The sequence below is a fragment of the Petromyzon marinus genome, unplaced genomic scaffold (assembly GCF_048934315.1).
Source record: "Petromyzon marinus isolate PM22_M1 ecotype Great Lakes invasive population unplaced genomic scaffold, UKy_Petmar_22M1.pri1.0 PM_G_Scaffold_98, whole genome shotgun sequence".
NCBI lineage: Eukaryota > Metazoa > Chordata > Hyperoartia > Petromyzontiformes > Petromyzontidae > Petromyzon > Petromyzon marinus.
The window spans coordinates 409,851-432,661 of NW_027423055.1; the positions used below are offsets into that span (position 1 = coordinate 409,851).

A 22,811-nucleotide genomic window follows, 5' to 3' on the forward strand; every position below is an offset into this window, starting at 1 on the left:
TGCACTTTACTTTTTTTCAAATACAGCAACCCCCCCCCTCCCACCATCCCCGATCCTGTTAAAGCCATGCATTGTACTACATTACGGACAAAGTTTACAGGAATCTAAAGCAATGCAGTAAAAATTCAACGAAGCAATGTTGTAAAGCTAACAGTTGGCCAACTTAATTATTTGCCGGCCATTTCACCACAGCGAATGCACCGATATAAATTCCGCAACATTTAATGCTGCCTTGTGAAATACAAACACAACTCAATTAAATTGTCATGTCCATGCTCATTACAGCTTAAGACCGGTCGCACAAAATAACCAATTTTAGGAGACAATTAAAGCTTTAAAGTTAAGTCCGACTTTACAGAAATGTTTTACCACACCCATTAGACTAAAGTTTAAAACTATACTTACAATTATAAATGTGTAAAGTGTTCAACTAAACGAGGTGTGTATCTTATTTACACACCATAGACATTAAAAGAATCGCATATCAATTAACACAACCCACATACAGTCCTTGCACTACCCCTCTACGTAACGTTTCTTCAGACCCAACAAATTTTAACTTTTTAAATCAAGCAAACCCCCAATATATGTACACTGTGGGAGGAAGTTCTCTGCAACCTGCAACAACAAAAGCAAGCATTGCCGACATCAAGAAGCAAAACCAACAGATCATCGTCGACCCCACAAAGGGCTCCATTCTCATTTGGAGAATTTGGTTTGCGTGGTCCCGATTTAGGCCAAGATTTGGTGACAAGGTGCCTCTCCAAACCATCCAATTCCCTTCGTCAATCTCTAAAATTGGGCACGAGAGCGTTGCCAACCAACTCCATTTGAAAGAAACTACTCTACATTTGTATTTTACCAGGTAAGGCCCACGGAGCTATGCAGCGCTCTTTCCGGAGAGACATGGCCACTGTTCTGCCCCACGGCAGATATGGGGCTGTGTTTACACAGGAACTTCCTGATATGATGGTGTCGAGTTTGGTCACGTGACCTGGAAGTGACGCGTTAAGGGTCTCGAAGCGACGAGGCAAGGCAGGGGTGTCAGTCATTACAAAGAGTACAAAATGGAGGCACAATTAGCATCTCAGCGAAGACGGGAGCATCTGCTCATTGTGGGACTTTAAGAATCATTGTCTGCAAGTTCGTTTATCTCCAAATATATAAAAGGCAAAGTTGTGAATGTGTGCCTGTTCAAAATGTTTAGCGTACTTCCCGACTTGCAACCAACTGGAAATTGGCCATGTGGGTACTTACCAGACTGTACACCATGCAAAAATGATAAAAAATACACTTTTTTTTTAGGGGGGGAGGCGGGGAGCTCAATAATGCATATATTTTTTGCACGGCAAGTGAGCTGTGGCGTCAAATCTGTCACGTGACCCTCGCATGTGGAAGCGTAACGCATTGTAGTGTAGCGGTTAGCGTTGTCTGTGTGTCTGTGTGTGTATCTGTGTGTGTGTCTGTGTGTGTCTGTGTGTGTCTGTGTGTCTGTGTGTGTCTGTGTGTGTCTGTGTGTGTGTGTCTGTGTGTGTGTGGAAGCGTAACGTATTGTAGTGTAGTGGTTAGCGCTACGCTGCGCTACGAACCCGGCGACCCGAGTTCGATTCCCGCTCACGGCCACCAAACGAGTAACTGCTTGGGTGTCAACATCACCACTGGGGAGATAAAGGCGGCAGGGCGTGCTGCTGGCCACCAAACCCCCTCGTGTTCTTATAATTACTGGGACTCCTGTTATGTTAGGATTGCCGTTATAATGCTGTAAATGCCTTTATAATGCTGTTAAATTGTTACGATAAATATGGAGGCCTGGTTAACAACGAAGCCTGCCACTTGCATTATTGTGAATAGTTGTTTGTAATTAGATAAGTCGAGCCAGACTTGTGCCCATGTAACTTTAATGCATTCTTGAGAGCAAGGATGAAGATGTATCTCGTCTACAGTTCAGTGTTATGTGCAGCAGCGCTGTACATTTGGGCTGCAGTATGGTGATTACACAAAGTGACCTTATTGAACATAGTAGCTTATTCTCTTGTTGTAGAGCTATTCAGTGCTAATGTAGGTACCTGGTCCATCCAGGACCTATGATTGAGATTCATGTTGTCCAACACAATGTTATGATGCTGCAGTGTTAATTAATTATATTGATATTGCAAGTATTAACAGATGCTCTATTTTGTGCTGTGTTTTCCCATGAGTTTTATGTCGTTCTATTCGTTAAATACGTTGGAGTCGGATGGTCACCCTGGCTCTGAAGGTTTACTACTCGGACAGTGATGCAACGCAGCGTAGTGAGGCCGAGACAGCCACCACAAATGGATAGCTCAACGAAGTGGCTTATCGTGTAGACATTTATAGCAGCAAAATACTCTAAAACGCATGCTTTTAAAAACGTGGGAGGGAAAAAAAAACAGAGGACCCGGAGAAAAATCCACATGACCACGGGGAGAACTTGCAAACTCCAAATATGCAGCAGGCGTCGGGGTTGGGATGGAACCCCAGACCTCCTGCTGCATACCAGGCAAAGTGAGTTAACATCTCCTAGCCACCGTGGCATCCAAATAGAATCGTCAAGAGGACATTCTGACACTTGAAGAAAACCTGTACCAATCTTGGCCATAACCATTCTTGTACCTCTTGATCTTCCAAACACGTGTAGAGGTGTTACGGGAGGGTGACACGCGGTTGTATAACGGTGGCCACAAACACGTCCGCTACGGTCACCACCCTGGGGGGCTGTGGGGGATGCTGTGATCACTCCCAGCCCCGCCCCTCAGTGAGAGACAGTATAAAAGGTGGGACCCGGGGAGCTGAGAGGCAGTTCAACTCAAGCAAGATGAAGAGCCAGTGAAGAACGAAGATTGACTAGCCAGACCCTGGAACTCCTTTGATTCGCTGACCTTCTGAGGGCCGGGCAAAGCAAGCCAGGGTGCGACACCGGAGCCACGAGGGCCGATGTCCCTCTGAGGGCCGGACTCGTGTGGCTGGTGATCGGGACCTGCGCCGAAGCTGGGCCAGGTCAGATAGCCTCCCGGGAGAGGAACAGGATAGAGGGAACCAGGGAGCTAGCGTGGGCTAAAGCTCGGGGAACGTTTCCCTCTATAAAGTACGGGTGAAGAGGCCATTACCTCTTCAAGTATAAGACTCGCAACTGTAACAGAAGTGTCTGTAATAAATACGTGTTGCCTCAAGTAAACAGTCTCCGACGTCAATAAGGCCACTACACATGTAGCCCTCCAGCAGGTCAGATCGTACAAAAGCATTAAATTTGGCATGCGATTGATCGATAAAAAAAATCTAGTCATGTTTAAGATTTTATATAAATGATGATTGAGAAGTTGTTCACGATATAATACGCAAATTATATTATGTGAGCAAATGCGGTAGTGTACCCATACTCTTTGGTTCTATTCGGTAAAGTCACTCCAGCGCTGTCCTCGAGACAGCCTGATCCCTTCACCGAGAAGATGGTTTCAAATTAAGCAACCATTGGAAAGATGTTCTAAATCGAACTAAACATTAAACTAATTTTCAATGGTACAGTATATTTTTCAAGTAGTGGTACCCCAAACTTTCGCAGCTCTTAAAAATTCCCCTTTCACACCATCAATAGGTAAACTCCCCCCCCCCCCCCGCCAAACGGCATGTTCACCCGCACGTACACCACCTCTATGCTAAGTCGGCCAATCAAATGCTAATTTTTATGCTAATTCCTTTGTCAAGGCACCTTGTTTCCTCGCACACAGCTTAAAGGTCGCGGTCTGAGCGTGGCTGTGTTTCACTCCAGCGCTGTCCTCGAGACAGCCTGATCCCTTCACCCGATGAAGGCCGCTTGTGTTGTGGCCGAAACGTCGTGATTTTTGTTGTTTTATTTTTTACCTACGTGACTTTACCGAATAGAACCAAAGAGTGTGGATCCTTGCAGTCACGAAAGCTTTAAATCTAGAAGTGTACCCATGGCTACAACCACGAGAAGGCGAGTAGAGTCAAGGATGTAATGAATGGGAAGAGGAATAGAAAGAGGTAGAGGAGACAAATGGAAAAATGGGATCAGAGACAATACCTTAAAAGGGTCTCTCTATCATCCTCCACGGAGCAGGGTATTTTCACAGGGGGGGGGTTTTGGGGGCAGAGGGTAAGGGATTCAGCAGGGATGGCCACACAAGTCACGTGACTTCCTCAGGGAGGCACGAGCAGATTCTCGATATTTTTGTTTTGCAGCTTAACGGGAGTGCAGGAGCGGGAGCTGCCCTTACCTGCACGTGCTCCTCATCCTCATCATCTGTCTAGGCCTGCACCTTGGCCGGCAGAGGAGACCGCACCCCTGCTTTGGGCATGCCCGGCCGCCCGTCCCCACCCCACAGGGTCCGGCGATTGAGCCAGGACGCGTGGCCCCAACTGTGCCAGAAGCGGCGATTGCGCGCGGCCGGTAGGTTCTCCCCGAACGTCTGCATGTTCAAGCGCTGCTCCTCCGCCAACGTCACGCGGCAGTTCCTTACAAGATGGAAGGAAGGGGGTGGCGGGGGTTGTGAGCACAGCTGGTGCATCTTGCCAGTCATCTCAGTCTATCCATGGCCACCTGGGGTCTGTCCCATGACCTCCTGTCAGCGAGCCTTCGACATTCCACGTGTACCTTCACCGAGCAGTGAATGGCGCGTGTTGGTATTGGAGGTGGAGGGAGGAGATAAAGATGCAGTGCTACAACTTCTTGCTCGTGCCACTACTACTGGCAGAAGGGCCACAGTAAGTCACTCATTTTCATTTTGGCAAATATCGCAGTTTTTACACCGGCACACGAAAAATGCCTGCCACTTGTAAAACACGTCACGGGATTCTTTGAATGTTCCCTGCCAAGCAGCAGGCGTACATCCCTACGGTTAATGCGCCCGCAGTATTATAAATCAGAGCAGCCACTAGATTTGCACCGCGAATAGTTTTGTTGTTACGCGACAACGACTCTGTCTGACGCTCCGAGCAGTGGCTCACCCCACACCATGTTGAAGAGTGGCCTGTGGATGACGATAGATCACGGTACTACAGAATTGCTCGAGTGAACGCTAAACCCTACATTAGAGGTTCCCTGCACGGTTCCACACCATCCTGCGTTTTAGAGAAATGTTCGCCTCGTGCCCAGTCAAATAATTACACGGTTCTTCCTCTTATTTTCGAGCTAGGATTTTTTCCCGAATCAAGCGCAACACCGCAATTCACGCGGCGTGCATTTTCTGCGCAGAGTAATTAAAGTTAACGTCACACATTTGCAACGCCCCAAAGTTTCCAGATATTCAGGAGGCGTAGTCAACCGCATACGAGTGAGAAGGCAGCCAGCAACGGCACCAACAATTGCCCGAGATCTGTCATCCTATATTAGGATGGTTAGGCCAACTCCATTTGTGAGTTTTTATTACACGAGGGACGAAACCAAAGAAAACCCACACGTGCAAAGGTGGGAGAGTGAATGGGGGGGGAACAGCAACCCCATCTCCGTACAGATGGAGATGAATCAATATGCTGTACTGCTACCTCCTGGCAAGTCGGTGCACATGGCAGAAGATTGTGAACCACCAACCCGTTGCCTCCTCCAGGCGCTGTATATAAAGGTGTGCCGCCACCACTGCCCGTCCGAGACCATCAACCCAGCGATGAGCAAGGAGACCCAATTAAAAATCACAAGTGGCAGAAATGCCATTACCTGCCGCCATCTTTGGAAATGTTGTCAAAGAAGCATCTTGTTTTGTCGTAGAAGCATTTGTCAGGAAACACGGCAGAGCTCCTGCTGGGACCCCTCTGCATGTCTGCAGCACAAAGGGAGACGTCAATGTCAGAAACTAATTAAGGGATGGCCTGGACAATTAAAGACAAAGATCCCCACCCCGTTTCACTTCAGACTATCGGGGCAAGTGCTCTTAGTGAGTGGCACCCCGAGGCCGGCACGGCACACGAAGGCATGGGTGGGCCTAGCACCATGCCCGGCCACCTTCGTCTCCCTCATGGCGATGGCTGAGGTGAGCCACTAGAGGGGGGCGACGGTACAGATTTGTTGAACCAAACTTTTCAACAGAAGACGCCGTGGCAGCAGTGGCAACAGGCCACCGTGATGGACGTTCGTGGAGATTGCTCCTCGTGAACAAAAATTGTCAAAAGTGCATCATGGTCCTAAAGGGACCAACATTTAGTACAGGGGATTCTCCAAATTTTTTTTTACCATTTGTTAAAATACAACCATTCACCAATGCGAGTCAGGGCTAAAACAATACGACCATAAACTTTGCATTATATTTCAGGCCCATCAAGCTATATGGCTCTTTTTCAGAAGAGACCTGGCCACAAATGATAGCTCAACGAAGTGGCTTATTACATGAAAATTTCTGGCAGGTAAACTCCAATAAGTGCACGTTGATTCTAAAATGTGGAGGGAAAACCGGATGACTCAGAGAAAACAGGTTTTTTTGGGTTAGATCGTGATCCAACCCAAAAAAAAATCTATCATGGATGATATTGGTCGCAAAAGCCTACATGTTCAACCGACCCAGAGAAAAATCCACACTACCACGGGGAGAGAGACGCATGCAAACTCCAAATATACAATGGTCAGGGTTTGGGTCAAACCCACGAGGCAAGGTAGCCCCCCCCCCCCCCCCACAGCCGCCTAATAATTTGTTGGCACAAGAGAGGCGGTGTAAGACAAATCCGCCGTTGCACTGCACATCCATGCTTTACATTATCCAAGCTCCACTCTTTCTGCAACCCACACCTGACCAGAGTGATGCGAGGCCCTCACCCACAAGTGCAGTGACAGCCAAGCTTACTAAAGGCTGTCACATGCGGAGAGTTTCTCAAGTTATCATTCCTCACGATTACTCTAACTCGTATGAAAAAAAGGGCCTAATATAAATGTCCACATAAGCTACTTCATTGAGCTATCATTTGTGCCCAGGTTGCTTCTGAAAAAGCGAATAGCTCAGTGATCTTTACCTGGTAAGACAAGATTAAATTTCGATTTAAAGCTTTCGTGACTGCAATGATTCATCTTCTTTGGTTCTTTCGGTAAAGTCACGTAGAATGAGAATAAAATAATAAATTGATCAAATAAAATAACACAATAATATTCTCACGACGTTTCGGCCACAACACAAGCGGCCTTCATCAGGTGAAGGGAGCGAGACTGTCTGGTAGGACAGCGCTGGAGTGAGAGAGCCACGTTCAGATCACGGCTTTTAAGCTGTGTGAGAGGAACAAAGAGCCTTGACGAAGGAATTAGCATAAAATTTAGCATTGGAATGGCTGAATGATTAGCTTGTGACTGGTCACAGAAATAGCTATGTTAAAAGTTAAAGCATACACATCTGCAGAGGCACCCATTGTTAAAAGGAATTAGCATAGAATTTAGCATTGAAATTGCTAAATTAAGGCATACACATCTGCAGAGGCACCCCTTGATAATGGGATTAGCATAGAATTTAGCATTGAAATGGCTGAGTGATTCGCTTGTAACTGCTACAGAAATAGTTACGTTGAAGTCAGAGCATACACATTCACCGAGGCACTTAGTACAAATCAAACAGGAGAATTTAGCATTGAAATAACTAGGCGAATTTAGCATTGAAATAACTGGGTGATTTGCTAGTGACTGGTCACAGAAATGACTACACATCTGAGCTATTCACAGTACTATATAGTGAACCAATAAAAACTAAAATATAAATTACCTTCATGTTATCAATAAACTCTATATTCTCCAATCAGCTAAGCTACCAACCATAAGTCGTTATATATCACAATGCTATATGGCGAAAAAATGGGTGGATTCTTACCCTCAAATTTCCGTACCACGGATAGCTACGGGCCCCGTTCAGACGGACGAGTTCGTCCATGGTCGGAACAGAGGAGGGGGAGAGAGACAGCTGCGAAGCCCTAGTATACTCCATGTTGTAAACCATACCATTAACCGTGGTGTGAGAGGTATTAAGAGGCAATGCTGGCGAAAGAGCTGCGGTCTGAAGGTCATCGTAAAATTACAATTAATTAGGAACAGAAATGATTTAACACATCTTTCCAGTGGTTACTAAGCCTGAATCCATCTTCTCGGTTGAAATTGTCTCTGTGCTTGTATATGTGAATGGCCTCATGAACGAATCTCTCATGGTAGCCAGTTGGTTTGCAAAGAACCTCCGTCTTGGAGAAGTCAATGTCATGTGAGCCCACTGAATTGTAACAGTGATCTGCCACGGCAGAGGAGTTCGTCTTACCGTGTTTCAAGTCTGCTTTATGTTCGCGGATGCGGTCCGAGATATGTCTTTTGGTTTCTCCAATGTAGCTACTACCACAGAGGCACTTTAGTTTGTAAACGCCCGGGTACTGTATGTCTGGAAGAGCATCTTTTACAGATGGAACTAAATCACGGATTTTGTGTACTGTGTTGAATCGGACCTGGATCTTGTGTTTATTCAGGATTTTGGAGATCTTTTTAGTGACCCCTGCAATGTAGGGTAAGGTGATGGTTTTGAGTGGCTCCACAAGAGGATCCTTCTTCATGACTGGAGTGATGGCTTTGCGGATTGTGTAGTCGGAGTAGCCATTAGCCCTGAGAGCCTGGTGTACGTGCTTGAGTTCACTGGTAATGTGTTCCTGGTCGGAAATGCATTGGGCTCTATGGTATAGAGTCTTGATGAGGCAGTTCTTCTGGGATGGATGGTGGTGGGAATCCGGTTTCAAGTAAGCATCTGTATGGGTAGCTTTCCTGTAGACAGAGTGGCTCATTGAACCATCATGTCTCCTTTTAATTAAGACATCCAGAAAGGGTAGTTTGCCATCTTTTTCGACCTCCATGGTAAATCTGATGGCTGGGTGTATGGAATTGATGTGGTCGCGGAATTGGTCTAGAGCAGGCTGGCCATGTGGCCAGATGACAAAGGTGTCATCAACGTACCTCTTCCATAAGGTCGGGCGTAGAGTGGCAGTCTGGATGGCGTCAGTTTCAAATTTTTCCATGAATACGTTGGCTACAACCGGAGATAGGGGGGAGCCCATTGGGGTGCCCTCAGTTTGTTTGTAGAAAGTTCCATTCCAGGTGAAGTATGTGTTGGTTAAGCAATGTCTCACCAGGGGGGGTACATCAGTATGCAGTCCTTGATGAACCAGGTCTTCAATGATAGCGATGGTGTCAGGTACCGGGACTTTGATGAACAAGGACACCACATCAAAACTGACAAGCAGGTCGTTTGGGGACAGGGAAATGTCTTTGATTGTCGATACCAGGTGAGTAGAATTTAGTACCGCAGAGGTGGTTTTTCCAGTGAAAGGTCGCAGTATATCAGCCAGAAAACGTGCCAGTTTGTAGGTGGGGGAGCTGATAGTAGAGACGATGGGACGAAGGGGTGTATCTTCTTTGTGTATCTTTGGAAGGCCATATAATCTTGGTGGTCTGGCAGCAGAGGGTTTCAACAAGAACTGTTTGTTCTCATCAATTAATGCTGTTGAATCAGAGATAATTTTGTTCGTTTTGGTGACCAAGCTGTTGGTGGGATCTCTTTTTATTTTTGTATAGCTGCCATCGTTGAGTAGTTCCTGAATTTTGTTGTTATATTCTGTTTTGTCCATGATGACAGTGGCATTGCCTTTGTCGGCTGAGAGAACGACAATATCATCCCTCTTTTTTAATTGAGATAATTCAAAACGTTCGTCTTTGCTGATGTTGCTAGGTGGCAACTTAGCGTTTTTGAGGGTTGCAGCGATTTCAGATCTTGCTACGTCTGCAGAGATGTGACTCAAGCCCTTGAGTGCAACGTCGACATGGGCAATGATATCATTAACCGGTAAGTGTCTCGGTGTGACAGCAAAGTTTAGACCTTTAGCTAAAACGGATTTCAGACCATCAGAAATGGAACTGTTACTGCGATTAATTACGACTTTGTTGACGTCTATCTTTTCGGTGTGTGGATCCGATTTTTTGCTGGAGAGGTGATTGAATTTGGAAATCAAATTGTCCCTACATTTGTTCGACATAGTGGCAGCCAGAGAGGTAGTCATATTGTCTACATGTTCCCAATCCGATGTAGACATTGTTGCTGTCAATTTTAAGTGTGATTTGTAGAGTGTCTTGTCTAACTGATCGAGTTCGGTGCGTGTAAGTCTGATTTTTTCCGAGATAAGAGCGAAGCTAGTTCTAGCTAGAATTCGTTTTGCATTGAGAGAAGTTGCAACAGCAGAGGTTAGTGTAAATGCGGTTGGTATTACCTTAGAGTCGCGGCATCTCTTCAGAAAGGTGAGTGACTCGATTAGTTGAGCCTTCTTATCCCGAAGTCTGTTGAATGATCTTAAGGATGTGTGGAATCCCTCCCCGTAGAGGCGGTTAAATTTCGATTTAAAGCTTTCGTGACTGCAATGATTCATCTTCTTTGGTTCTTTCGGTAAAGTCACGTAGAATGAGAATAAAATAAATTGATAAAATAAAATAACACAATAATATTCTTTATTGGTTCACTATATAGTACTGTGAATAGCTCAGATGTGTAGTCATTTCTGTGACCAGTCACTAGCAAATCACCCAGTTATTTCAATGCTAAATTCGCCTAGTTATTTCAATGCTAAATTCTCCTGTTTGATTTGTACTAAGTGCCTCGGTGAATGTGTATGCTCTGACTTCAACGTAACTATTTCTGTAGCAGTTACAAGCGAATCACTCAGCCATTTCAATGCTAAATTCTATGCTAATCCCATTATCAAGGGGTGCCTCTGCGGATGTGTATGCCTTAATTTAGCTATTTCAATGCTAAATTCTATGCTAATTCCTTTTAACAATGGGTGCCTCTGCGGATGTGTATGCTTTAACTTTTAACATAGCTATTTCTGTGACCAGTCACAAGCTAATCATTCAGCCATTCCAATGCTAAATTTTATGCTAATTCCTTCGTCAAGGCTCTTTGTTCCTCTCACACAGCTTAAAAGCCGTGATCTGAACGTGGCTCTCTCACTCCAGCGCTGTCCTACCAGACAGTCTCGTCCCTTCACCTGATGAAGGCCGCTTGTGTTGTGGCCGAAACGTCGTGAGAATATTATTGTGTTATTTTATTTTATCAATTTATTATTTTATTCTCATTCTACGTGACTTTACCGAAAGAACCAAAGAAGAAGACAAGATTAGTTGATTTTTATTTTTTCAAGCGATTTGTTCACTTGACCTATAGACTGTGCACTCCCATCGTGTTTTTGTATTGTATGTTGTTACATTCTGACCCGCCCCTACTGAACATCTGTGGACAAAAAAACCTTTGTAGCGCATCGAAATCCCCCAGTGGACAAATAAATATTCTGATTCTAAAAGGAGACATCCCACAGGAGTGGTGGTGGTGGTGTGAAACCGGGTCCCTCAAAGTGCTCCTTTTAAAAAAAAAGGTCCACCACCTTCTCCTTGCTTGGCCTTGTTGTTCTGGAACTCCTTGTCCAGCTCCTCGCGGTCCAGCTGCGCGTTGCTGCTCTCAAAGTCAAACTCCGCCTGAAACTCATCGCCCAGGTTCAGGGCCTGTGCCTTCTGGGGGCGCCCACGGCGGCTCGAGCCTGCGGGGAGAGAAAAATAAACGGCAGCTCGGTTTGTGATCCACCAACGCCGCGGTGGTGGCGGTGGTGAGATGTTAACTACCTAGCCTGGTACGCAAGAGCTCGTGGGTTCTATCTCGACCTCCTGCTGTAACTTGGAAGTTTGCATGTTCTCCCCAAATGTGAAAGATTTCCTGCAAACGTTCTCCATTGGAATAATGCATCAATGAGTACACCCTGCTGCAAAGAAAAAAAAACTTTTGCTGGACCCTCATGGACAAATGTGAGTCTCTTACTTTCGACCCAGGTTTCCTGGGTAAATATTCACGACCATAAAAAATAGCGCACCGGCTGCCCGGTATTCAGGTCGGCACCAGCGGCCAAAAATCTGTTATTCTCTCCGCCCTCTGCACATGTTCAAAAGGCCATTGCCAAAGTCCAGGCTAATGCACCGCGTCGCCTTTGAGGCAACGTCAGTGATAAAAGCGGCAAGGGGTTTTTGCCTTCCCACCGCGATTTACAAAGCCCCACGACGAATGCGTCCACAGAAGCTGTGCACGGCGAGCCTTCAATACGCAAACGCATTAATTAGTCTCCGTCGGTACGAGACGCCGACTGTAAATTGGGACACGTTGCTTCAAAACGAACTTACAAATTTGATGAAAAGATGAATGACGGCATGGGGGGGTGGCGGGTGGAGAGGGCGAACACCACCCACACCACCCGTAGCCGTACCTGCAATCTGCTTCACGGGGGCCCTCCGCCACCGCCGCCGCCGCCGGGGCACCGTCTGCACCCCCCGCTCCACCGTGCCGCTCTTCCTCGCCGGCTGCTGCGGCGTGGCGTTGACACGCGCAGCGGCCGCGCCGGCCATGGGCGCTGCCGCACCTGTGGGCGATGGGCACAGCCGGCGCGCACCCACCGGTCGTCTCGGTTCGTCAGCCCGTCGGGGGGGGGCCACGTGGGACCCTCTCGGTGCCTCCCGGCAACGACCGGCGACACTTCATCTGGCACGGGCGCCGTGGTGACGTCACCGTCACTTAGTGGCGAAAGGCGGCTGTTGGTATTATGGGGCGGGGGGGGGCGTTCTACAACAGCTGTGTGGGCAAGACACAAGTGCCATAGCCCTCCATCACCCATCGTGGTGTCAGTGTCATCATCATAATTACCACCACCACCCCTCCCCCCCTATCGTTCCTCACGACTGCAGGTCACACGTTTGTGTTGTCACCAGGCAGAGGGGCTCACCGCACACAAATCCCAGCGTATCCGAGCGTGCCATTTTTACGTCGCTTCGAGCGAGGCCGTCAAAACCGCACAGATCACTCAGCGGCCAAGCGCAGCGTTTGCCGACCACCCCGTTTGCGTCTCCAACATTTTAGAAAAGGAAACTCCGCTTTCATTTGCTCTTGATGCAACCAATTGCCACAGCCACGTAGGTAAAAAATAAAATAACAAAAATCACGACGTTTCGGCCACAACACAAGCGGCATTCCTCAGGTGAAGGGACGAGACTGTCTGGAAGACAGCGCTGTCCTCCAGACAGTCTCGTCCCTTCACCTGAGGAAGGCCGCTTGCGTTGTGGCCGAAACGTCGTGATTTTTGTTATTTTATTTTTTACCTACGTGACTTTACCCAATAGAACCAAAGAGTATGGATCCTAGCAGTCACGAAAGCTTTAAATCTAGAATTGCCATAGCACCACCATTCATATATTTTGTCAAAAATGATGATTTCGCACGGGTTTAAAATATAAAAATATTAGCACACGTTTGTCGTTAGGGGCGTTTGCGCGCAACTTTTATGGGTCGGGCAGCATTACATTGGGGGGGTGTTAACATTAATAAACGAGACGGTGGAACGAGGGTCACCGGGGCTCTTGTCCACAAGCCACGGCAGACTTCACGACTCGTCCTCTTGCCTGCAGAGGGAGGCCTCGGCTGCACCAACACGGGCGGCACGAGGATTCACGACGCTTCCGTTAAAGTCGGTTGCTGTTGTAACCTTTGCCGCAGCCTTGCAACCCCTTTGGTTCCCAATCGTTCACAAACAACGTGCAACGTCAACAGACGTAAGGGGTTTGATGAAACAAAGCGGTTGCACTCGGCCCGCGCGCCCGCGCCCAATCTGTATTTCGATGATATACCTTCGAAAGAAATCCCCAGAAAGGGGATCTTGCAACCCCCAAGGGGTGCGTGCACCCCTGGGTTAAGAACCACTGGGCGAGACGATCGTGGGGTAACACAGTAATATCAATTTACAACTCACACCCCTTTCACGTCGTCGCTTTATTATGAACACCGCTAACACAATTTACGTCGGTGACAGCATCGATCCTTTCTCGTATCCCCATCGCCTCTTGCTTCACCTACCCTGTAAACTACCCTGTGGTGTCGCGCGCATGACGACATGTACTGTGCTTTCGATAACAAAATACATTATTGATGTACGGTATTTTGGGAAAAAATTGCTTAAATTTACGTCGCACATTTCAGGAACGCATCACCAATGTAAATTGGGGTACTGCTCTACAATGCCCAATGTTCTGCTACACCATCTGCCACCCAACAAATCAAATTTGTCACCTGGAGCACCACACCAATTTATGTGGTTTCGGCAAACCAGAATGTTGAAAAAAACCCAAAAAAACAATCATATTTCCGTACGACGTCTCATTGGACATTACAAAATCGGGCATCAGGTGTTTGGTAAAAGATGCAGGTGGAGATCCGATCAGAAATCCTCTCTTCTCTCAATACCCAGCCAGTGAACAGGGTGGCCACAACCTCAGCACCACGATAGCACCTCGTTGAGATCAATATAGCAAGTTGCCTCTGGCAACCTCGTTTCTCACAAAACCACAGATTTTAAAAAAGAAAGTCTTCGTTCATCATCGCCATGGAGAAATGCATCGTGCAGGACCTTGAAGCCGCAATTAAATTTTGTTGGTGCAAATCTTAATTGGGTTAAGTTGTGGAAGAGGGGTAATTTTAAAACGTTTTTATTTTTTATCAGGCAAGACACCGAGCTATATTTGCACTTTTTCAGAAGCCACTTTACCACAAATGATCGTTGAATAAAGCGGCTTTCTTGATAAACGCCGTTATTGCAAACAACAAAACCCATTTAGCACCACATTTGTATTATCTCGTGGTAGAAGAGTGGCTCTCGCACAACTACGAACCCAACGACGCAAAAAATAACTCGATTCTCAGCCACATCACGAGCGAATTATATCCAAATCGGTGGCTGGCTCCCCACCTTCCCATTCACCACAACCGCACAAGTGAAGCGTGGCAGGTGAAATAACCACCCCACCCCGCATGACAAGACAGCGCGGCCTTCGCCGAGCAGTTCATTGACAGGGCACCAAATAATAACGCTTTAAATGACGGGTTATTTTGAAAAGGCGACAATTTAAAATACAATCACTGGGTATCACCATCAAGTGCAAAGTAAAAACAAAAATGCTCGTCCGCATGCACTACGCATTATCATCATCATCGAGCTGTTATACACAGAGCCTTTTATTTTCCTGCATGCGCTTACGGAAATAATTCCATGAAGATAGCTGCAACTCAACTGCGTTCAATTAAGATCGCATTGAAATCACGCAGTTGCCTCTAAACGAGCAAAAGGCGAAAACGACCCGAGGCAAGGCCACTGGGCAACGGAAACCACGTGGCATTAAGAGGGCAAAGGTGCAGCCCTGCAGTGCCGATGTTTACCGCACACCGCACCCCCCCCCCTCCCGTACCCGCAGCTCCTCCGTACGCAGGCTGCACGAAGGGACGGTGCCCGACCGCTGTGGCCCAGGCGTCGTGCCGCGCGTGGCCCGGGTGGCCGCCCGTGGCACCGCGGGGGGGTCCGGTCGGCGTGCCCGGCGCGGAGTGGCAGCTCGCCGCCGCTCCGATACCGCACGTGTGGCAGCGAGCGGCGGCCCCCCCCGGGGTGCCCGGCGAGGACTGGACGGGGGGTGAGGGTGGGTTAGGCAGCGATTAGAACAAATGACGACGGACGACGTACGCATGTCAAACTTCTTATGCACCTTCTTGGTTCTTTCGGTAAAGTCACCACCACGTAGAAGGGAAACAATAAAATAATAAAAATATAAAACTTTAAAATTCTCACGACGTTTCGACTGCAACACAAGCAATCATCATCAGGTGTAAAAACCACAGCAAGACATTTTTTTTTTTAAAAGTGGCGGTTTTTTTTTTTACGTTAGCACCACGGAGAGCGATTTGGCAGTTATTCAGATGGACGAGTCCATCTATGTTCGGAAAAGAGGAGGGGGGAGACGAAAATGATGGATGCGGTCTGAAAGCCACCGTAAGCGTGAACAATCAATTAAGACCCAGAATGGTTTATCAAATCCTTCCAATGATTGCTAAGCCAGAATTCCTTCCTCTCGGTTTAAATTGTCTCTGTGTTTGTATATGTGGATAGCCTCATGAACGAATCTCTCATGGTAGCCAGATGGCTTACAGAGAACCTCTGTAAGCCATCAGGCTACCATGAGAGATTCTCCCGTTTCAGTCTTAGGAGGAGGGATAATTGCGATGTCATCACCCGAGAGCCAATCAGGTGCCAAGGGTTGTGCAATTCAGCCACTGGCACGCTGGCACCCGGGCTCGGATCTTGGTAGCCTCTTCCATCTCCTCCTCCTCAACCTGTAAAAACCCTCCACAGCTACCACTGTTAGCTAACTATTGTAACTCTCAAATGCAACTTTCATCAAGCCCCCCGAGTGTGAAGTGCAGTCTCCAACCTCGTATTCTCCACCATCTCTGGCTTCCTCGATTCCAGTGCCGTGAAGGGAAAATTTGCCCGAAATGCGGCCGATCAGCGTTGACTTTTTTTTCCACATTTTGTCAACATGTTGCCAAAGATGTCCCTTAAAGGCTTAACGGACGTTCGGGGCAAGTGCAGTGCGAGCAACTACGAGGCCGGCAAAGCACACGGAGGAGGTGGGGAAGCCAGACCCACGCCCGACCGCCTTCTCCCCAGTGGCGATGTTTATACATCGCACCAGGTGCTCATTGGATAGACCTCAGGAAAAGCCCGGGACCGTTTCAGATAATCGTCACCTGGCGTTGGCCGTAAGTGGGAATCAAACCCCGGTGGGTCGTAGGCGGGTTTGTGGTGCAGCGCATCAACCACTGTGCCACCGCTCCCCTAAACCATGGCACTGCTGCAGTGGCAAGATGTTAACTACCTCGCCTGGAGTACAATAGGTCGTGGGGTTTGATCCAGACCCCCGACGCCTGCATATTTTTGGAGTTTTCAACGTCCTCCCCCGTGGTCACGTGGATTTCTCTGGGTCATCCAGTTTCTACCTCCACGTTTTAGAACCGACGTGCATTTGGAGTATTTGGCTGCTGGAAATGTCCACGCGATAAGCCGCTTCGTTGAGCAAATCATTTGTGGCCGGGTCGCTTCTGAAAAGAGAGTTAAGTAGCTCGGTGGGCCTCACATGGTACAATAAATAAATAGTTTAATGGTAAAGAGCGGCGGCACCTCTCACCTGCACCATGGCCACGTCGTGGTGCAGAGCGGACAGCATGTACTCGCACGGGGTCAAGTCCTTGATCTCGCTGATGCGAAAGACAATGTGTTCGAAGACCTCCTCGCGAGGGGCAATGGGACGGTCGGCGGGGCGCCCCTCCGTCCCGCGCAAGCACACTGCGCGCACACAAAGACGCCCGCCGCCGGTACAGACCTCCACGTACCCGTTTGGTCAAGCGTTGTTACGGTCGAGAGCACCTATGCAGGTCGGAGCAGGTGCGTGGTTGTGGGTTTTGGGCACCACTGTGGTGAGAAGTTAACTACCTCGCCTGGTATATATCGAAGGTCATGCGTTTCATCCCAACCCTGACAACACCTGCTGTATATTTGGAGTCAGCGAGGTTTTCTCTTCCCATGGGTCGAGCGGATCCCCCCCCCCCTCCAGGTCCTTCGATAAGCCACTTCGTTGCGTTACCTACCATTTGTGGGCAGGTCGCTTCTGAAAGAGCGATATAGTAAGTGGGCCTTACCCGCAACTTAAACAATTCTTTAAAATAGTTTCTAGCTGGTTCAGCTACCTTCATCCTCCCCAGTGCTGATTTAATCATCTTTTTTACTTACACACCACACCAGGTAACTTCACTTGAAGGCAGTCTACCTACGCGAAAACCAGAATGTGTTGGGATACAAGGCCACCACCGACGACGTTGTCTGTAGCCAGGAATCAAATCTAGCTCGCGGGGTTCCGAGCTGCACACATTTCTCAACTCTGCAAGCCATGCAAGCCAAAAATTGAGATTCATTTATTTCCTGTAACAAGCTATATTAAATATTCTTGTTTCTTTCGGTAAAGTCACGTAAAAGAGAAATAATAAAAATAAAACATAATAAAATAAAAATGAAATTTATTTTATTTTTATTTAAATAAAATTAAAATGAAATTTATTTTATATGTATTTTATTTTATTATGTCTTAGCTGTATTAAAACCAATAGCCCATCATCCATAAGCCATATGCCTGCAGGTATTGAATGTTTATGGGTATCAACATCACAAATCCCTATCATCACTGTCGCAAAGAAGAAGTTCTCCATTGTGCCAATTTAATCCCGACAGGTGCCGTTGGCCCAAATCTGTGAATCCGTTTAGAGTATTTGGCGGCTAAACGTTCCCACGCGCTAAGCCACTTCGTTGCGTTACCTACCATTTGTGGGCAGGTCGCTTCTGAAAGAGCGATATAGTAAGTGGGCCTTACCCGCAACCTAAACAATTCTTTAAAATAGTTTCTAGCTGGTTCAGCTACCTTCATTCTCCCCAGTGCTGATTTAATCATCTTTTTCACTTACACACCGCACCAGGTAACTTCACTTGAAGGCAGTCTACTACGCGAAGCCCAGAATGTGTTGGGATACAAAGCCACCACCGACGACGTTGTCTGTAGCCAGGAATCAAATCTAGCTCGCGGGGTTTCGAGCTGCACACATTTCTCAACTCTGCAAGCCAAAAATTGAGATTCATTTATTTCCTGCAACAAGCTGTATTAAATATTCTGGTTTCTTTCGGTAAAGTCACATAGAAGGGAAATAATAAAATAATAAAAATAAAACATAAACTCAAAATGAAATTTATTTTATTTTTATTTAAATAAAATATAAATGAAATTTATTTTATATGTATTTTATTTTATTACGTCTTAGCTGTATTAAAACCAATAGCCTGTCATCCATTAGCCATATGCCTGCAGGTATTGAATGTTTATGGGTATCAACATCACAAATCGCTATCATCACCGTCGCAAAGAAGAAGTTCTCCATTGTGCCAATTTAATCCCGACAGGTGCCGTTGGCCCAAATCTGTGAATGAAGGCAAAAATGAATCTGGAACATTTCCAAATTAACTGTTTTGGGGCCGTCCAGAAATGACGTCACGCACCTGGGGGGGGGGTCAGACATTTGTGACGATGTGTGACGACTGGGGGGGGGGGAGTTTGATAAATGTGACGTCACATCAAAATGCGCAACTTTAAATATAGACAACGTTCCACTTAATTAGACTTTTTAATGTTTTCTCCTACAAGATCAGAGTGCAGCGGCACATTAAATACGCACTACAATGACAACAATAGTTTAAAGCGATTTGAAGCGTGTTTTTTTTTTGCGGGGGGTGAGGGGGGAGGGGGCAGAGCTTTGTGACGTCATATTTGAGGGCGGGGGGGGTCAAAAAAATCGTTCAGAATCACGTGACGTCATTTATGGACGGCCCCTTATGTGGCACCGCCGGGCTCTTTGGCCGGGTCACGCGCCGTCTATGACCAGCCGCGTCTCATTGCCCTGTGACTACCGACCCGGCTTCAACACTTGATTTTTGCACACAGCGTTTTAATAAGTTTTTTTTGTGTGGAATATTTGCTGGTTTATTCCAGAATGTTTCTGTTACGCGTTGTCGCTTTAAGATGTTCTGTGTTCAAATGTTGTTTGTTGCGGTTGCACCCGACTTAAGAGCCGCATGGCTCACAGGGGTATACCTAATAAATGAAACTTGAAACTTGAACACGCGCACGCACCGAAACCACGAACTTTTTCAGGTCAACGGGGTTAATCGCGCGTTCGTGTTGGCATAGCTGTCAACCCCTTATCAGTGCCCCTAGATTGTTACAGATCGATTCAAACCCTTATTGGTCACCCCCTGCCCTTATAAACATCAACGTTTAGCCAACGAGGTCCCGTTGCCAAGGGAGAAACGCAAACAGATGGACGAAACAATGTGTGCCCGTATTGAAACGGCTGTGCACCCAATAACCTTCGTTGAAAAATACTTGAAACCACTGCGACCCAGAACCAGCAAGAACAACAACCTCAGAACATTCGTGATTAAGCGGGTGACGAGTTGAAGAACTTTGCCCCAGTACAGCTAGAGGCGCCGGCCATAAATGACGTCGCGCGATTTTGGACGATTTTTGCCACCCCCCCCCAAAAAAAAAATATAAAACATGCTTCAAATCTCTTTAAACTATTATCATTGTAGCGCGTATTTAATGTGGCGCTGCACTCTGATGTTGTAGGTGAAAACATTTATTAAAAAGTCTATTTAATTAAGTATAACGTTTTGATTTAAAGCTTTCGTGACTGCAGGGATCCATCTTATTGGTTCTTTCGGTAAAGTCATGTAGAATGGAAATAAAATAAAACATAATAAAATAACATTTTATTAAAAAATCAAATAAAGTAAATAATAAAACATAATAAAATTTTATTGAAAATTAAATGTTATTGCTTTATTTTTATTATTTTATTTCCATTCTACGTGACTTTACCGAAATAACCAAGAAGATAAGTAGAACGTGTTGTCTATATTTAAAGTTGCGAATTTTGATGTGACGTCACATTTCTCAACTCCCCACCGCCCCTCGTCACACATCGTCACAAATGTCTGACCCCCACGTGACGCATCAATGGCTGTTATTTTAAACATTTCTGGGCAATTCCCACTGAGATTAAGGACTCTCTTACAAATCCAGGTTAATTGAAAACGCAAAAGTACATACAGCAATCCAATACAATCATGATTTTATTTATTTCTTTTCATTTATTTTATTGATTTTTTTCACCTACGTGACTTTACCGAAAAAAACCAAAGACTATCTTATTTGTCGTTTGAGCATCTTAACACCTCCTGTTTGATTGCTCTGAAAAGGGTCAAACCCCTCTTTAATACCCCCCCCACACATTGACCCCACGACACCCACACCAATCTGTCCAGAAGGCGACAACGTCGCCGACACGTTCACCTCCTCCTGGCAAACTTTCCCCAGTCCCAAGGCCTCCTCCTCCTCCTGCTGCTGCTGCTGCCCGAGCGAGTCGCCTGTTAGGACGACTCAAGCGGCTTCATTAAACCCCTAACCCGCAGCTTCGCGGTGTCCACAGTCATCCCGTGAACCACCCACCCCCACCCCCCAGTGCGTAACCTTTCGCCAAGACGACGGTGGAGTCGTCCGTGTTGATGTCACAGAGGATGCCCTCGTAGCGGATGCCCGCCATGGAGAGCAAGCTCATCCTGACGCCCATGCAGGCCGCCCAAGTGTCCATGGTCGCCGGCTCTGGCTACGGGCGACGAGAGGGGCTGGTGGGGCCGCCTTGGTGGGGCCGGGCAGGAGGAGGGGGGGGAGGGGGGAACTTGGCCCGGATCGTGAGACGACGACGATGATGATGGTGGTGGTGTTGGTGGTGTTGATGGTGGTGGTGTTGATGATGGTGGTGGTGTTGGTGGTGTTGTTGATGATGGTGTTGATGATGGTGGTGTTGATGATGATGATGGTGGTGTTGATGATGGTGATGATGGTGATGTTGATGATGGTGGTGGTGTTGATGATGATGGTGATGATGATGGTGGTGTTGATGATGGTGGTGTTTATGATGATGATGGTGTTGTTGATGGTGATGTTGATGGTGTTGATGATGATGGTGGTGTTGTTGATGGTGTTAATGATGGTGGTGTTTATGATGATGATGGTGTTGATGATGATGGTGGTGTTGATGATGATGATGGTGTTGATGATGATGGTGTTGATGATGATGGTGTTGATGATGATGGTGGTGATGATGATGATGGCAACAACCCACCGCGTGGCCCCCACGTGTTCACGGACACGCCACTGGCACTGCAATGCACTCTGGGTAGCGCCAAGTGGGCGGGATTGTGGGGGGAGGGGGATTTGTTTCTCTTCCGCTCAACGTCGTGGGTTTTTTGCTTTGTGTTTCATTTTAGTCATTTTTTATTTAATTTTTATTTTCTATCTACGTGACTTTACCGAAAGAACCAGGAATGTGAACTGCATGAAATATAAAGTGGGTCACGTGCATGCCTCTCGACCAATAGAAATACGCGGCGTTTTTTTAAACCGAGGGGCAATTCCCCACCCCACCCACCCTGCCCCCCGTCCACCCCGCCCCTTACACCCCCACCCCGCCCCCTTACACCCCGCCCCCTTGCACCGCCCCGCCCTCTTCCACCCCGCCCCGCCTCCTTCCACCACGCCCCCTTCAAACCCCGCCCCTCCTCCACCCACGTCTCTCCGTGACGGTTTGAAGGCCCAGTTCAGTTTTCAGTTTATTTTAGCCCTGTGAGCGATTCGGCTCTTGAATCGGGTGCAACCACAACAAACAAAAAAAACAAAAACACGAACAAGAAAAACATCTTAAAGTGACTATGTGACTGTGCAAACAGAAAATCCATGAAAAAAACAGCAAAATATTCCTGAAAAAAGTAGCCGTACACCAACGCTGTGTGCAAAAAATCCCAGTGGGATGCAAGTCAAACAACAACCACAAAAACTTAGATTAAGGCCATCAGTTTAACTCCGTACTACAACAAAACAAACATGTCCAAACCTAAAAACGTTTTCCAAATCACCAAAAAATAAAGCCATAATTGCAGCGTAACAGTGATCACAGGGACTGTGACCGAATTTTTACAATTAACTACATAAATAACATGTAACACCAAATCCTAGAGCCATAGTTGGCTGCATGAGTTACTCCACAACAACAGATGCATCGGTCTGAGTATCAAATTACTCAATGTACCTTTAAGATCAGCACGCTAAATCAAAATACAGATAATACTTTGCAGCGTCATCCGGAGCGAAACATTTTATTTTATGTTACGCCAATGAATAGCAGTGGCAGCTAGGGGTGTACAACTCCTCGAGAGCAGTTTTGAGAGAAGATCTCATTGGTAGCGATTCAAGTTGCAGTTTATTGGCAATAGCA

The 22,811-nt window shown here is 46.9% G+C and overlaps 1 protein-coding gene across 1 annotated transcript; it reads right to left on the reverse strand.

Moving 5' to 3' along the window:
• Positions 1–20: 20 nt before the first annotated feature.
• Positions 21–21,720, reverse strand: LOC142922474 (protein LSM14 homolog B-like). The gene is made up of 8 exons (XM_076063288.1): positions 21,008–21,720; positions 17,063–17,220; positions 15,293–15,500; positions 12,271–12,423; positions 11,404–11,556; positions 5,693–5,795; positions 4,257–4,494; positions 21–618 (listed from the first exon to the last, which is right to left on the reverse strand). The coding sequence occupies exons 1-7, from the start codon at positions 21,126–21,128 to the stop codon at positions 4,287–4,289; spliced, it is 1,104 nt and encodes a 367-aa protein (XP_075919403.1). The 5' UTR covers positions 21,129–21,720; the 3' UTR covers positions 21–618; positions 4,257–4,286.
• Between the last annotated feature and the right edge of the window lie 1,091 nt (positions 21,721–22,811).

Excerpts from the sequence above, each read along its gene's own strand:
- LOC142922474 (XM_076063288.1), bottom strand. The coding sequence starts at position 21,128 with ATGGACACTTGGGCGGCCTGCATGGGCGTCAGGATGAGCTTGCTCTCC. Across the intron at positions 12,424-15,292 it reads TGCGTACGGAGGAGCTGCGG|GTGCGGCAGCGCCCATGGCC; the intron begins GTACGGGAGGGG and ends CATCGCCCACAG. Across the intron at positions 4,495-5,692 it reads ATTTCCAAAGATGGCGGCAG|GAACTGCCGCGTGACGTTGG; the intron begins GTAATGGCATTT and ends CCATCTTGTAAG.